The sequence below is a fragment of the Aulonocara sp. 'chitande type north' Nkhata Bay genome, linkage group LG12 (genome assembly GCF_057382095.1).
Source record: "Aulonocara sp. 'chitande type north' Nkhata Bay isolate Kocher_YH1m ecotype deep benthic linkage group LG12, A_spYH_male_GT1.1, whole genome shotgun sequence".
NCBI lineage: Eukaryota > Metazoa > Chordata > Actinopteri > Cichliformes > Cichlidae > Aulonocara > Aulonocara sp. 'chitande type north' Nkhata Bay.
Window position 1 is genome coordinate 9,102,915 of NC_141355.1, and position 17,911 is coordinate 9,120,825.

General features: G+C 44.1%; 1 protein-coding gene across 1 annotated transcript; it reads left to right on the forward strand.

The window, feature by feature from the left end:
• The first annotated feature begins 562 nt into the window (after positions 1-562).
• Positions 563-17,517, forward strand: abcb9 (ATP-binding cassette, sub-family B (MDR/TAP), member 9). The gene is made up of 11 exons (XM_086313459.1): positions 563-2,076; positions 3,783-3,897; positions 4,097-4,227; positions 4,315-4,520; positions 13,615-13,812; positions 13,910-14,038; positions 14,123-14,311; positions 14,493-14,666; positions 15,123-15,282; positions 15,759-15,895; positions 16,017-17,517. The coding sequence occupies exons 1-11, from the start codon at positions 1,437-1,439 to the stop codon at positions 16,335-16,337; spliced, it is 2,400 nt and encodes a 799-aa protein (XP_086169585.1). The 5' UTR covers positions 563-1,436; the 3' UTR covers positions 16,338-17,517.
• The last annotated feature ends 394 nt before the right edge of the window (positions 17,518-17,911 follow it).

Consider the following 17,911-nt stretch of genomic DNA (forward strand, 5'->3'; position numbering starts at 1 on the left):
TTGATTCGAACTGAAGACCTTGCTGTGAGGGAGCAGTGCTAATCACCCCGCCACCTTGTTGTCTTAGTTTTGATCTCTTCCAATAAATCACAGATATGTATGAAAGTCACAATAATTTCGAGAATTTCTGTTTAATTCACTAAATAACAAAAAGATCACAGTGACTGTAAAGTTGACTTTCACAACCTCAAAAGTCAGTGGACAAAGTAACACAAACACCAAGATTCTTTAAAACTCTGATGCCATCTTTCAGTCTGATATGACCACAGCTGGGAGGGTTTGCTAGGCTTCAGTTGGCTTGAGTTTACCTTAAGAAGCTCTGTGGTGACTCGCATGATAGATGAGATGACCTAAAACCCAATGCAACAACAACCTGTTAGTAAGTCATTAACTTACTGATAGTAATTAACTGATAGTAACTTCATACTTCTGACCCGCCAACCCAGTGATGTCATATTGGTGTCAGATGGCACTGCACATGCTGTAAAAACAGAAGGTTAAAAGACTGATTGTTTTAAATCTAGCTTCACAAACAGAGTGATACATGTTATGTTCCATGTCCACTTTAATGGAAAACTGGGAGGAGCCAAACTGGTCATTTTCAGCGAGACTCTATGGAAACATCCGTAAAGCTAAAAGGAAAGATGTGTCACTCTGTCTTCTTTCCTGTAACTTTAGCCATTTAAAAGCGGGTTTCTGTAGTCTGCAGAACACGAGTGGGCATTCTTTAACCATCAGACGTTATTGGCTTCGTATTCGGGTTAGGGACATGTGAACCTCTTGAGTAGAAAAACACAAGATAGCAAAAAAGATGAACTGGTGGTAGAAACGCTCACTAGTGTGCCGCAGAGAATCACTGCCTGCTCTTAATCTTCTGTAATCTAGACGAGCTTCGATGCCGGCGTCTTCTTGAACGCCGGTATCGAAGTTCATGTATTCGTTACACGAACTTGAGTCAGTTTGGGTTGTAATGCATGTGTTTGAGGACAACATTGAATAAGGAGAGGGGTTTCAGTGAGTTACTGAATGCTGTCGGGGCTGGACAGTGACAAGATTTAACACGGAAGTGTAACGCAACGCAGCTGACCGCCCTCAAGAAGCTAATTCACAAAGCTAGCCAACAATGTAGCAGGATATGTGTTACAGTAATGTTGCGGCATGGCTGGACAATCATTAACAATGTAGTGACGTCCTAAATGCTGGTAGTTGTAATAAGACTACTTGATATTTTCTGTGCAGCTGCATAAAACGGAAAAAGACCGGAAAGAATAACTAAAATAATCCGGTTTTGCTGAGTGTTTGTGTTCTTGTCTGGTGTATGTTTTGAGAAACTTTTCTCACATTTTATTCAAACCGCTGCTGCACTGTAACCGATCATTTCTCAAGCCGCTGTTTGCTGCTTTGTGCCGGTGCTGCTCTCTGTTCTGATAATCAGCATGGGAATCAACGTGGCTGTGGGCTGCATCGTGTCATACGTCCTCCTGGATGTTGTCACCACCACTGTCCTGTACGCACATGGATCACAGCTGAGCACCTTCACAGAGGATGCCCTCAACTTTAATATCCTTCAGTCTGCACTGGACATCTGGGGGACAGTGCTGCTCCGAGCCTCCCTCCTGCTGGGAGCCTCTTTAGGGGTGACATGGAACAAGGTGGACGGCCCGCAGAGGGTTGCTAAATCCACCAGCCTTATTCTCCTCATCTGTCTGATCGTCATCACCTATACACTGGCCAAGCTGCTGATGCTGACTGAGGTGAGCATCAGTCACCAGCCCTGGCTCTTGAGCCTGATATGTTGGACTTGTGCCTCTTCTCTGGGAGTAATGCTGCTCTGGAGGTGGCTGGGGAAGGAGCCGGAGTCTGAGAGCAGCAGTAGTAGTAGAGGAGCAAGGGGCCGTGAGGACACTGAAAAGCTGGTGGAGACAGTTGGCGAGGAGGAGCAGGAGTTGGGCTCTGAGAGAAAGAAGGAGAAGGACAGCAGCTCGGGGGCCACACTGGGACGCCTGCTGAGCTACTGCAAAAAGGATGCTGAGCTGCTCTCTGTTGCTGTCCTCTTCCTCATCATCTCTGCTGTGTGTGAGTGTCCTTAATGTCACATTATTTATTGCTGTCTGTTATAAAGGATTTAGACACACTGCCCCAATGCAACTGACAAAACTGAGTCTGCAGGTTCTGATTACGCTACTCATGCCACGTTACACAACACTTTTTAATTACAGATAAGTGCTATGGTAGAAAAACAAGTGTGTTCTTTTCAATATGTTCCAACTGTTGATGCTTTCTGTCATGGAATTATTAAAAGGACCCCTAACTCGCTCATATGGGTCCCAGTTGCTAAAAGACAAATGTTTTTTGTCATAAAGCCCAAAGATATTGATCAGTATATTCATCTACATTACTAACCAGAAGCCTCAGCCACCTGCTGTTCAAACCTTCTGTTTCAAAGGACTAGCCAATCAGAAGAAAGTTGACTTAAACGGTGCCTGTGCCAAGGCCCTGTATATTAAACGCTAGGTTTCATTTCAACTGTGAAGCATACAAAGCGTCTCTATTAGAGTCCAAGAATAAAAATAAAAGAGCTGGAAATGGTATATTTGGTGAATGCCAATAAACGTCTATACCTACATTAATAGGTCAAAGTCATACTAAGTAACTCTAAGGCTCATTATTGTTTGTAACAGTGGGCTGAATGCCAGAGCCTCCAACAGCACTCACGGTTTTATCAGTTTCATCAATTCTTTAATTTATGGAATATCATTAAATACACACATTTCATTCAAATCATTTTGGAAGTTTGCTCATTTTCTTTGAAGTACAATATAAAAATTTGAGGTATTTTATGTACTCGTACATCTAAACTATGCATTTGTCCATCCATCCATTGGTTTTGTGCTGCTTAAAAAGCGATTACAGGGGCAACAGTCTTGAGCAGAGACGCCTAGAACTCACTTTCCTCCACCTCAGCCTCCAGCTCTTTCACAAGGATATCCCAAACCAGCCAAGAGACATAATTTGTCCAGCATGTCCTTGGTGGGCCCAGGTGTCTCTTTCTTGTTGGGTATACAAGAAAAACTTCATATTGGAGGTGTTCAGGAGGCATCTTAACTAATCTTCCCTTGCCTGAACTGCTCCCCAGGAACTGAGCATCTGAGCTCTAAGGGTGAGCCCAAACACCTCGAGGTTCTGTTCCTAAATGTTAGAAAAACATTTGGGACAAGGGGAGTCCCAAATGTCCCAAAAAACAAAAAACGCTCTCACTATGAATGTACAGTGACCTTATTTTTCACTCTGATTTAGAATTGAATAAAAAAAAGCATCGAGCATGGAGGTTACCACTGTTGCCGCACAGCAAGAATGTCCTGAGTTCAATTCTCCATCAGGCTGTGGTCTTTCAGTGTGGAGTTTGCATGTTCTCCCTGGGTACTCCGGCTTCCTCCCACAGTCCAAACACATGCAGCTTGTGGGGATAGGTTAACTGATCAATCTAAATTGCCTATAAGTGTTAATGTGAGCATGAATGGTTGTCTGTCTCTGTGTGTTGGCCCTGCGACAGACTGGCGACCTGTCCAGGATGTACCCCGCCTCTCGCCCTATGACAGCTGGGATAGGCTCCAGCACACCCTGCCACCTTGAAAGGGATAAGCGCAAGCGAATGGATGGATGGATAAAAAACTAATTAAATAAAATTGAATGCTCAAGTTGTCACAAAGCCTTTATGTATGGATCATCAGTTCAACTTAGACTTTAAAAAACATTAAGTAATGATGACTCTTTGCTTTCAGGTGAGGCTTTCATACCGTACTACTATGGGAAAGCCATAGACAGTATTGTGGTTCACCAAAGCATGGAGTACTTTGCCAAACCTGTGATCATACTTGCAGCACTGGCCTTAGCCAGGTGAGCATCCGCAGTTGTAGGTTTTAATTTTTGTTTTTTAATGTTTTGTTTACATTTTGTTGTAAATTACACAGAGGAATGCATTCAGCTTATATACTGAGATGATCCTTGGCAAAGCTGCTTGCTTTGTTTAGATGATGACGTGTGTTAAATGCCAAACCACAGAACTGCTTCATGGCAGTCTTTTCTCTCTCCTCAGTTCACTTGCAATCGGAGTACGAGGAGGTGTCTTCACCCTGACGTTTGCGAGATTAAACCTTCGTCTCAGGAACCATCTTTTCCGAACCTTGATGAGGCAAGAAATTGCCTTTTTTGATGACAATCACACAGGTGATGTTGAACGCGAGTTCCTGTGCACACATCTTTCCCTTCCATTGATCCGTTCTAATGTTATTCCACGCCCTTGTAACCCTGCAGGTGACATCCTTTCACGTCTGTCTGCTGACACCACCCAGGTGAGCGACCTCATCTCCCAGAATGTCAACATCTTCCTGCGGAGTGTCATTAAGGGCGTTGGCTTCTTCATCTTCATGTTTGGCATGTCCTGGAAGCTCACACTGGTGACCATCATGGGATTCCCTTTCATCGGTCTAGTCTCAAAACTTTATGGTGAATACTACAAGGTAAAGTAGTTTTGTCTGAATGTTCATTTCTTTATAGTTTGCTTCCAAGAAGTCAGATATTATTGTAATTTTTTTAAAGTGGTCTTGAGAAATAGTTATTACTGTTGTTGAGTATTGCAGCATCAACAGTGATCAAGTCAAAGGGAAATGACGACGGAGGCAAAAATGTCCTTAACATTTTGGGAACTTTGTTCCACATTAGGGAACGCGGCAAAACCTTTCCTCATGGGTGCCATTTTTGTTGGGGTACACTTTCTCTCTCAGGGGCTGATGACGCAGCATACGTGCTTCCTTGTGGTGACAAATAAAATACTGTCTCTCTGTTAAACAACAATAACCATAATACAGTTCAACACATTGTACAACATGAGTACACATAGGGTGACCAACCGTCCTCTTTTCCTCGGACATGTCCACTTTTCACGTTCTGTCCGGGGGGATTTTCGAGATGGATGAAAATGTCCGGGTTTTCCTATAGACATACAGAGGGACCCATATGTGCGACTTCGTCCCGAAGTAAGTGGTTGTTCCGCGCTCACAGACGGGACAGAGTGCGCAGCGGCGCGCTGAAAAGATGCCACAAGATGCCAAAGCGCAAGTGCATCTTTTCAGACAAACTGCAAAACAAATTTCCCTTGTACCATCCCTCAGAATAAATGGGAGGTGGAGTCCACTGTGTGCAGAGCTGGCAAATACGTTTGTGTGTCTAACAAAGGTTTAAAAACGTATAAACAGGGGTGCACATAAGTGGTCCGCAGGTGCGCATTCGCTGTCAAAATAAAAGACGCGCACCAGATAAGAAGTTGCAACGCGCGTTCGCGTACATATAAAAGGCACTGTTTTTGTTCGCTAGAGTGGGATTTTCACTGCATATTCTGCACCAAATCTTTGTGCGTTCATCATTTGTTTGAAGCCAGCTCACCTCCTGCAACCACTTTTCCGAGAATACGCGCTTCTTTTTGCGGTTCGCACTCCTTCTGACATTTCTTTGGAGGTGGAGGAACACCAAAGTAATTGCTTAAAGGAGCTTGCTTCTTCGACATCTTTAAGAGTTCTAAACAAATATCTGTCTTCCTCCAGAAAATCTTATGTACGCAAACGTGCGTTGCAACTTCTTATCTAGTGCGCGCCTTATATTTTGACAGCGATTGCGCACCTGCGGACCACTTATATGCACCTGTATATAAAGGCTGTGCGAGGCGAAAATTCATCTAGTAAGTTGACTGAGTTCTTTGTTACACCTGGGAAAAACGAGGATGTTGTTGTATCTGCAGCAGAAGGTGCACTGGCATTTCATACTATGAAGCGTCACAATAGCTACAGATCCATGGATTGCACTTGTGTGTTGCTAAAAGAAGAGAAGCATTTCCAGACTTTAACAAAGCCAAAAAGTGCCTGCACCAAGACTGAAGCTATTGTCAATGGTGTCATAGTGCTACATTCAGTTGAAGTCACTCTTTGAGATCTTAATAAAATCCAATACTGTGGCATTTCTCAGACTTACCAGAGAATATATTCCCAATCATACTTTGACTGGAAGAATGGTGGCATGCAAAAAAAATTAATTGAGGTTAGAAACGCGAAATGAGACAGCAGAAACCATACCTCACTGGTCATTTTTCTTATACAAATGAGACATTATTTCTGTAACGTTACTTAATTCTAGAGGTTTTTAAATTAGTCTTTTGCACTTGTCCATCCATCCATCCATCCATCCATCCATCCATCCATCCATCCATCCATCCATCCATTCATCCGCTTTATCCGAGGCCGGGTCGCGGGGGCAGCAGCCTAAGCAAAGAGACCCAGACCTCCCTCTTCCCAGCCACCTCCTCCAGCTTATCCGGGGGAACACCAAGGCGTTCCCAGGCCAGCCGAGAGATATAATCTCTCCAGCGTGTCCTGGGTCTGCCCCGGGGCCTCCTCCCCGGTGGGACATGCCTGGAACACCTCACCCAGGAGGCGCCCAGGGGGCATCCTTGTCAGATGCCCGAACCACCTCAGCTGGCTCCTTTCGATGTGGAGCAGCAGCTGCTCTACTCTGAGCCCCTCCCGGCTGGCCGAACTTCTCACCCTATCTCTAAGGGAGAGGCCAGCCACTCTTCGGAGGAAGCTCATTTCTGCCGCTTGTATCCGCGATCTCGTTCTTTCAGTCACTACCCACAGCTCGTGGCCATAGGTGAGGGTAGGGACGTAGATCGACCGGTAAATTGAGAGCTTCGCTTTTACACTCAGCTCCTCTTCACCACGACGGACTGGTGCAGCGTCTGCATTACTGCAGCTGCAGCCCGAATCCGTCTGTCGATCTCCGGCTCCCTTCTCCCATCACTCGCGAACAAGACCCCGAGATACTTGAACTCCTCCACTTGGGGCAAGAACTCATCCCCGACCCGGAGTGGGCACTCCACCCTTTTCCGGCTGAGAACCATGGCCTCAGATTTGGAGGTGCTGATCCTCATTCCCGCTGCTTCACACTCTGCTGCGAACCGTTCCAGTGCGAGCTGGAGGCCCTCACCCGATGAAGCCAACAGAACTACATCATCCGCAAAAATCGGAGATGAGATTCTGAGGCCACCAAAGCGAAAGCCCTCCGCCACTTGGCTGCGCCTAGAAATCCTGTCCATAAAAATTATGAACAGAACCGGAGACAAAGGGCAGCCCTGGCGGAGCCCATCACCCACCGGGAACGAGTCTGACTTATTGCCTGCAATGCGAACCAAGCTCTTACAATGGTTGTATAGGGATCGAATGGCCCGTAGCAATGGGCCAGACACCCCATACTCCCGCAACACCTCCCACAGGACACCCCGAGGGACACGGTCGAATGCCTTCTCCAAGTCCACAAAACACATGTAGACTGGTTGGGCAAACTCCCATGCACCCTCAAGTATCCTGGAGAGGATAAAGAGCTGGTCCAGTGTTCCGCGACCAGGACGAAAACCGCATTGTTCCTCCTGTATCCGAGGTTCGACTAGCGGACGAACTCTCCTTTCCAGCACCCTGGCATAGACTTTCCCAGGGAGGCTGAGGAGTGTGATCCCCCTGTAGTTGGAACACACCCTCCGGTCCCCCTTCTTAAAGATGGGGACCACCACCCCAGTCTGCCAGTCCACAGGTACTGCCCCTGATCTCCACGCAACATTGCAGAGGTGTGTCAACCAGGACAGCCCTACAACATCCAGAGCCTTCAGGAACTTGGGGAAGACCTCATCAACACCAGGGGCTCTGCCACCAAGGAGTTGTTTAACTGCCTCAGTGACCTCGCCCCCGGAAATTGGCGGGTCATTCCCCTCATCCCCAGACTCTGCTTCCTCCTCGGAAGACGTGTCAGTTAGATTAAGGAGGTCCTCGAAGTATTCCTTCCACCGCCTGACAATTTTCTCAGTTGACGTCAGCAGCGCTCCGCCAGCACTATACATAGTGCAGGTAGAGCACCGCTTTCCCTTCCTGAGACGCCTGACGGTTTGCCAGAATCTCTTCGAGGCAGTCCGAAAGTCTTTTTCCATGGCCTCTCCGAACTCCTCCCACACCCGAGTTTTTGCTTCAGCCACTGCCCGAGCCGCATTCCGCTTGGCCTGTCGATACCTGTCGGTTGCCTCCGGAGTCCCACAGGCTAACCAAGCCCGATAGGACTCCTTCTTCAGCCTGGTTTCTCCCTTCACCTCTGGTGTCCACCATTTGGTTTGGGGATTACCACCACGGCAGGCACCAACCACGTTGCGGCCGCAGCTCAATGCAGCAGCTTCGGCAATGGAGACGCTGAACATGGTCCATTCGGACTCAATGTCCCCAGTCTCCCTCGGAATGCTGTTGAAGCTCTGCCGGAGGTGTGCGTTGAAGATCTCGCGGACTGGGGCCTCTGCTAGATGTTCCCAGCACACCCTCACTACGCGTTTAGGTGCACCAGGTCTGTCCAGCGTCCTCCCCCGCCACCTGATCCAACTCACCACCAGGTGGTGATCAGTTGACAGCTCAGCCCCTCTCTTTACCCGAGTGTCCAGAACATATGGTCGCAGGTCTGGTGATACGATTACAAAATCGATCATCGACCTACGGCCTAGAGCGTCCTGGTGCCACGTGCACTTATGGACACTCTTATGTTTGAACAGGGTGTTCGTTATGGCCAAACTGTGATTAGCACAGAAGTCCAATAACAAAGCACCGCTCGGGTTCAGATCAGGGAGGCCGTTCCTCTCAATCACGCCCCTCCAGGTCTCGCTGTCATTACCCACGTGAGCATTGAAGTCTCCTAGCAGGACAACAGAGTCTCCAGGTGGAGCACCTTCCAGCACCCCACCCCCAGGGACTCTAAGAAGGCTGGGTACTCCGAACTGCTACTCGGCGCATAAGCACAGATGACAGTCAGGACCCGTTCCCCGACCCTAAGGCGCAGGGAACAAACCCTCTCATCCACCGGGGAAAACCCCAACGTACCGGCAGCAAGCCGAGGGGATATTAGAATACCCACCCCAGCCCGCCGCCTCTCACCAGGGGCAACTCCAGACTGAGACAGAGTCCAGCCCCTCTCCAGGAGACTGGTTCCAGAGCCCAAGCCATGCGTAGAGGTGAGCCCGACTATATCTAGCCGGTACCTCTCAACCTCACGCACTAACTCAGGCTCCTTCCCCACCAGAGACATTCCATGTCCCTATTGCCAGTCTTGGCAGCCGGGGGTCAGTCCGCCAGGGCCTCCGCTCCTGGCCGCCACCCGGCACACAATGCACCCGACCCCTATGGTGCCTCCTACGGGTGGTGGGCCTGCGGGAGGATGGGCCCATGTCTCCTCTTTGGGCTGTGCCCGGCCGGGCCCCATGGACTAAGGCCCGGCCACCAGACGCTTGCCCTCGGGCACCCTCCCTGGGCCTGGCTCCAGGGCAGGGCCCCGGTAACCCTATCCCGGGCAGGGTAAACTGTTCCCTCGATATTCTTTTCATTAGGGTCTTCTGAATCGCTCTTTGTCTGGTCCCTCACCCAGGACCAATTTGCCATGGGAGACCCTACCAGGGGGCAAAAGCCCCCAGACAACATAGCCCCTGGGATCCCTGGGACACACAAACCCCTCCACCACGATAAGGTAGCGATTCACTTGTAAAAGCCTACAAGACATTTTTTATTTCACCATTCATTTACCGCACAGAGAATGCATTATTTAAATGTGTTAAAATTTTCTTTAAGCAAACAGTATTATTAAAATTCTTCATGAATGTGCCAAGTGTCCTCTTTTTTGGAAATCAAAATATGGTCACCCTAGTACACACGATGTATATCTTAACAACAATAAATGTAATGTCAGGTATAATGTTGTTTGGATGAGATGCTCTGTTATTTTCGGCTAAAAGTAGTTCTCTTTTCTCAGTGTGGGGATTCGTTTTTAAGAAGAAAGCTACAATTAGCCTTTTGTGCATTTAGTGAGAGTATAGTGTAACTGTCTTCTTGTCAAGACAGTAACTTTGTGATTGTCTACTTGTGACACATCTGGGGGACATGTGTAGACTGTAAAAGTGTGATAAAGGACCTGACACACACTGGATTTCCGTGCTCATGCAAGTGTATATTTGTGTTTCAGCAGCTGATTCCGTTGCTTCTGCACCAGGGTACCGGGAAACAGTCACTTCCTTGTAGGGAGTGACTGTAGGGCTGTGCAATATGACCAAAATTTCATATCCCGATATTAGATATTTATCGTCCCGACAACGGTATATATCACAAAAATTTTACATTTTCTGTAAATTCCATGAATGTCGGGCAACTCGATTTGCATGAGTATTTTTTTTTTTTTTAGCTGGTCGTGTACCTGGAGTCAGGTGTTTTGACCAATGCATGAAACCTTACATTTTTAGACATTTTCTTTGTGAGTATTTATTACATGGCGTGCTGCGGGGAAAAGCCGGTTCTAATGTTTGATTCTAAGGTTTATTTTTTAGCACCTGATGGCTATTTCTTGCTTCTCATCCGTACACTCTGTGTACTCTTTCACGTGATTCAGTTTATTTTGAAAAATCTCAACAGTATCTTCAGCGTTATTGTGAAAGGTTTATGTGGAAAATAAAGAAGCGGACGACGGAGCCACGCGATGGTTTTACCGTCGTTGTTGCAAACGTCAACGGATAAAAACAGTCGCTTGTCCGTCTGTAGTGTGGTTATGTTAAATATATAAGAGAAAGAGAGAACTTTAAGAAATTCTACAGTGACCATCAAAACGATTTAAAAAAATGCCGTAAAAAGTTTATTTTGCCACAACACGACACAAACGATAGCGTAATATGAAACGATTGACGTTTTCATATCGTCATCCGATATATATCGTTATATCGAACAGCCCTACTCCCTTGCGATTCCATTTACTTCCTCCTCTGTCACCAGCACCGCCGTCACTGGCTGTGTCCCAATTAAGAGACCACACGCTTGAAGTACGCGCACTACGCATACTACATATAAGTAGTGAGAGGCTTGTGAAATGGGACTGTAAATGAAGGAGAAAAAATGTTTTGTTGGTCATTCATTTTTGTCATGACATCACTTTGATTAGTTGAGTATCTGAAGCTGAGACCACAGGACTGTAAAACATGATAGTTGGGCTTCATTTCTGTAATGAACAGTCATTTTAAGATTAGCTAGTAAATAACAATTAGCTTATGTTGTTCATGAGACTAAAATCATCTGACTGTGGTAATGTAAATATAAAATGGCCAATATTATATTTATTGTCAGATTATTATGATATATATATATATTACAGGATATATTACAGCAGTGAGCTTGAACTCTGGGTCAAAGATTCAAGTTGCAGTTATTTATATTTCCTATCACCTTAAATCTTCACTCAAAGACAAGTACCTTTCACAGTGTATATACAGATGTATTATACATAAGAGACAAATATTGTTCGTTTAATATGTTGGCATTACTAAATTTGGCTCAATGCTTACATATATGTGTAAAAAGAAAATTTACGAGCTGTGATAACTGTTTCTGATAAAATGAAGAGTAGACTGATATATGAAATATTCCTTTATTGGGTGAGAAAATCAGACCATGTCATAACTGCTTTAAGTCACACAGAATAGATATCAGAGCCTTAAACAGGCTGACTTTGCTAAATGGGTCTAACTGGGCAGAAAGTATACAAACACATAACATCCTTATAGAATATAATGTAACACTATAGATCAACTTACCTCAGAATATATAAAGCATATAAACAGTTACAGCAATATGATGCAACAAACACAGCAGTGCTACTAATCCAAAATACTCAAAGCTTCATAGAACTGAAACAAACATTTATTTTTAGCTCCATTCTGCTGCTGATACATACTTTAGGTTTCTGAACATTAAACTTGTTGCTGCCTTTCATAGTGTTTAACTTGAAGGCCCTGAGTACTTTCTCCCACACTGAAAACACTGGAATCATAAAATTATTTGAACATTACTTAATAAGACTGATTCAGGACAGACAATTAGTTATTTTAAACTTTTCTAGCAGTCCTTCACAAACAGGGAGCAGTCTGTCTCTCTCCATCTGTCAGCTGCTGCTGGCTCTTCCTCCTCTTCTTCCTCACACACTGCTGAGTTTGTCCTGGTGGATCATCAGGGGTGCCATAATATTCATTTGGTTCATTTGGTAATTTGGTTTTAAAGCCTTTACTTTAAAATATACGCTGTTCAATAGTCGACCTTAATCTTACAGAGAATCTGATGATTTTATGGATAATTAAAGTCAGTCATATATCCACAAACACAACAAGCTGAAAGTCAGTGATGCTGCTCAGTTTGCAGTCCTGAATCACGGCACAAGCAGGATTCACTGCACTGTTAATGTTAGCTATGTTATATTGCTGCCTCTGTTCGGTGGTGTCGAGCCAAACGGACTTTAACGTGTGTTTGAACAAGCTGACGGTTCACTCGTTAAGCTGAAAGAAAGATGCTTTAATCACAGGAGTCACACATGTGTCCACTGTAACATCTGGGAACTCTTCTTGTTTAGCACTCGTAATAACACAAACACTAAATCCTCCTTCTCTTGTGCTGTTTTGTATCAGTGTATACACCTGAGACTGTCATCTGTCTGTCTGACCCAGGGTCCACCTTTAATGGTTTTTCAAAGAACCATTTTTTAAAAAGGTTCTTTAAAGAACCATTTTAAATCTTTCAAAATAAAATGTATCATAAATTGAATTTGAGTAGGGTAAAATAAATACGAGCACAGCATAGACATATATTAATGGTTTATTGCCATTTCGTAGTATACCAAAAGACAAAAAGGCATTTTAACCCTCAGCACCACATCACTACTAATACATGTCACATATTAGTCATTTAAACAGTAATAATTAAACATTTTTACTATACTATAAATAAATATATATAAATACTATATCTACAGATAATACAACAATTAATACATGTATTGTTTAATTAATAAACCATCAGAAAGTGATAAAGACACATTAGAAATAGCAATTGCTTCATAACAGACCGATAGATCAACACATTTTCATCAGCAGATGTTTGCATGTTCAGTAAAAATATTTCAACAAGTTTTTGATTAAAATTATCAATGAACTTCAGCCTTACCTTATGTAAGATAAGTTTCATGTTGGACTAATGGTCCTTTGTTAGTCCAGTTTAGGATAATGTCTCTGACGTATGTGTCATATCAAAACAACCCCACACCTGCAGTTGTTTCAGTTTTTCACTGGTGTTTCCTGTCAGCTGGTCAAACCTCCCTTTGTGCTTCAAATCCCTCCCACTCTGGGACAAGGAGCTGAGAGAGAGAAAACAAGGGTCAATTATAAAGAAGAGAGAAAAGTGAAACCCTCCTCAGAAGGTCTTACTCGCATACCTGCAGTCGACCTGTGATGGACTCCTGTTTGGTGTTCACGTCATCCCAGCGGCGGCCCCACTCCCTTGCTGTTGCCAGCAGCCGAGTCTGCAGGGTGCCCTGGAAGAGCTGAGTTAATGTTCGACTCCTCCTGGTCAGGCGGGCTAGAGACCACACCCCTGCTACAGAAGAATCCCTGACACTATTCCCAATCAGGCTCTCTACTATTTACGATTAGATAACTTTTATATTTTCTTCTGTTCCTTCCAGAATCTGACCAAAAAGGTGCAAACAACCCTCGCAGAGGCCAATAAAGTTGCAGAAGAAACCATCTCAGCCATGAGGACGGTGCGGAGCTTTGCCAACGAGAATGGAGAGGCCGATTCCTATTACGCCAAACTCTTAGTCATGTTCCAGCTCAACAAAAAACAAGCCCTGGCCTACGCTTGCTACATGTGGTCCAGTTGTGTAGGTATCTGCAGTTACCCTTTACATAATTCTGCATGGTTTATTTAGTGGTCTCTGTTTTTACCTTACAGCAAGGGATTTTTTGTGTGTTTTCCAGATCTCAGAGCTTGCTCTCGAGCTGGCTATCCTCTACTATGGAGGCCACCTTGTGATTACTAATCAGATGAGTAGCGGTGCCTTGATATCTTTTTTCATATACATGCTAGAGCTTGGCGAATGTCTTGAGGTATTTCACCTATCATTCTCCACAGGTCGTTTGTTTTCTGTTCTGAAGACATGGCAATGAATCCATGTTGTCTTCACTTTGCAGAGCATTGCATCAGTGTACACGGGCCTCATGCAAGGAGTTGGAGCTGCTGAGAAGGTTTTTGAGTATCTGGATAGGAAACCCGAACACCCCTCTGATGGCACAGAGGCTCCGGAGACATGCGCCGGTCTGGTTGAATTTAAAGACGTCACGTTTGCCTACCCGACACGCCCTGAAACTGATATTCTCAAGGTTTGTCCTCAGGGATCCTGAACACCTGAAGAAATTATTCACAAGTGGTCTGTTTGACTCATGGTGGTAGAGATGAGGGCAGTTTACTAGAAGATTGCAACAATATAACCAACTAAATGAGGGTGAAGTTAGGATACGGTTGACATTATGTCTGCTTAGTTTGAAATGGGTCTTTTTGCAGGGGGTGTCATTCCTCCTGCGTCCCGGAGAAGTGACTGCCCTTGTGGGACCTTCAGGCAGTGGGAAGAGCTCCTGTGTGAGTCTTCTGGAAAATTTCTACCTTCCTCAGCAAGGCCAGGTGCTGCTGGATGGAAAGCCTGTTCAAAGCTTTCAGCATGACTACCTCCACTCCAAGGTTAGTCAGTGTAAAAGACATTTTCATGTGTAATCTTTGTATAATATCTGGGGACTTGGGTCAGTTTTACTTTTTCACATGTAGAACACAGCAGGAACTAGACTAAGCAGGAGGCCTGGCTCTGATACAGTGTTCAGGAGGCTATAAACATGCTAACAGTAAATGCACTATTGTGCACATTGGCACAATCCAACATCACAAGAACTGTTGTTGAGTAGTTGTCTGAAAATCTCCCGAAAAGAGCAAAACTGCCAATGTGTTTGTCCATCACTGTTTTCTGATTTTTCCTGCCCTGTGTCAGTTTCTGCTGGCAATGATAAAAACTAGTCTAAAAAAGAAACAAATTAAAAAAGGTTAAACAAAAAAAAAAACTACCATACTTTGTATACAAATACACCCCATGGCTTGTTAGTCTTCAGCATACAGTAATTTCTATTCTTTATTGTGTGTCTGCAGGTGGCTCTTGTAGGTCAAGAGCCTGTGCTGTTTGCCCGCACAGTTGAGGAGAACATTACCTATGGCCTGACTGATGTCCCCAGGGAGGCAGTGCTGCAGGCTGCCACCAAGGCTAACGCTCATGATTTTATTACCACTCTTCCTAAAGGCTATGAAACAAGTAATCATTAAATCTGTTCATTTGTAAATCAGCTTTTTATGTGCTCTATGTGTAATGGACATGCTTGTTAAGCTGGGACCTCAAGAGGAAAAGTCACATTTAACATCGGTCCCTGGCAGATTTGTTTTACTATACAGAGCTTTACTGTACATTGCAAAGCTGCTTGCAGAGGCATCAGAATCTATAGGTTGGCTGATACAGCTTAAGTAGCATGCACCATTTGAGATCTGCCAATAGGATGTGTGGAAAAGTAAGAAGTGACCATGAGATAGTATGGCTGACACTGAGATCAGCTGATTTGCCAGCTGAGCCTGACTCTAGGGTCTGCTTAAAACTAACACAGTGCTCAGATTTAAATGCACAAATATCACAGCCATACAAAAAATAGAGCTATGTTCTTTAATAAAGAAATGGAGATGTGTTTCATAAGATGAAATGATGTATTTGACTGACTTTTACCTTACTGTTTTCTTGAGGTGTTGGCGAGAAGGGCACACAGTTGTCAGGGGGACAGAAACAAAGGGTTGCCATTGCAAGAGCTCTCATCCGCAACCCTCGTGTTCTAGTCCTGGATGAAGCCACTAGCGCTCTGGATGCAGAAAGTGAACACATTGTAAGTGTTATCAAAGCCAGAGGAGAGCTTCAGTACAGCAGCTGTTACCAAGCAGACATGCAGCATATTTGCATTATGGAATAATATAGAGGTGTTGATGTATTTGCTGAATTCACTACAGGTTCAACAGGCTCTGAACAATGTCCTGCAGGACCACACCGTGTTGGTGATCGCCCATCGGCTCAGCACAGTGGAGAAGGCAGACAACATTATTGTAATTGACAGGGGCCACGTGGCAGAACAGGGATCTCACAGTGAGCTGATGGCCAGCGGCGGACTCTACTCTAAGCTGGTTCAGCGGCAGGTCCTGGGCATCGAGACCGGAGAGGAGGACCTACACTCGCCACAAAACGCCAGCTGCAAGTCAGGTGGAGGACAGCAGTGGAGAGGACGAAGCAGCAGCGGCAGCCTGAGCGAGTCTGAGTGTAGTGTGCGTTACTGAGAACGACCTGCAGTGTGTAGATGTGGCACTGGACTGTAATTAAGTTAAAAATACTTAAATCTGCATTTGGGTTTGTAATCTGTTGGACAAAGACACAAGTTTTGTAGCGTTTCACCTGCACACTACCACAGTGGATTTTAAATTCATCAATATGAGACTGATGTGCAGACTTTTAGCTTTAATTCAGGGGGTTTCATTGGCAAAACTTTGCCATTAACAGATTAACGGTTGCATTATGGGCATTGTTTTAATGCAAATGTTTTAAATGTTTTTAAAAGAAAGAAAGAATTCTGTCATCCTGCACTTTACATTGTTTTGCTGTCTCTCTGATAGGTTAGTTCAGGTTTTGCAGCCTAATGATGGCCTCCCTCACTTGCACTGACCTCTCTTTGGGTTCATATTTAAAATTAGAGTGAAAAGCTATAAAATACACATTCAACACTTTAAATCAATTTCAGATATTATGTTGGTGTCATTGGTAATGAAATAGCAAGGGAACGGGCCTCAGCTGGCCATGAAAGTGCTTGTACAGCCACAGGGACAAAAAAATGACAAATTGTATGTCTCCAACAAACTATTGACCTATGTGTTTCCAAACATATAAAACAGGGTGGGGACAAATAAAACTTGAATATCCTGTTTGGATATTATATTAGCTTTAAGGAAAATGTGTTTCTGTTGATGTGCTACAAGAGAGGCGTGACTGTATTTTGTGTTTTTGTTTACCTCTGTATTGCACTCCAGCAATAATTATTATTTTGTTGAAACTTCCTCAGGATTTAGTTCTGCTGTTGTATTGTTTACGCTGTAGCAGGCATGGAGATGCTGGCTTGTTTTTACTGCGTGGAGTAGGTGGTATTATTAGTAAAAGGAAAAGACAGGTGCCTTTGTCTGTGGAATAGTGTGCAATAAGAATATTATATGATTGAAAATGAATAGCACTACAGAAACATACTGCAATTGTATTTAACACTGACAATGAAAAGTAAATGTAGCTAAATAAAATATTCCTTTATTTTTGCAGACATGTTATATATGTATGTATATATGGCAAGTGAATATATTCTGTATATGATGGTAAAATCCCCTTTTTAAATGGCAATAATGGATCATGAAATATGAATCTTACAGTCTGATCTACGCTGTGTCTGTGTAATACTGGTAAAACATCCCAAATAAAATTCTGAATTATATTTATGTTGCTTCAGTGACAGCGACTACAACTGAAATAACATTTATTTATAGACTGAAAATGACTGAAACTTTAGTAACTAACCAATATGCAAATGTTATAGCAAAAATTGACTATTCACCATAAAGTCTATACATTTGCCAATTTGCTGTTTCTTCTACGTTGTTCCATCAAAATAAGAAGGCTTCAGGAATCTATGGTGGATATTTTACACTATACTACGAATATGAAAACAATTGTCATTTAGCCCTGGCCACAAACCGTCATCCACTGGGCTCAGGCCACCTCTTTGCTTTTACACTAGCGCCATCTAGTGTTGTTGTCACGGTTAGCATTTCAAATAAAGACTACTTGAGCATCTTTTAGTCATTAGCAATAAAAC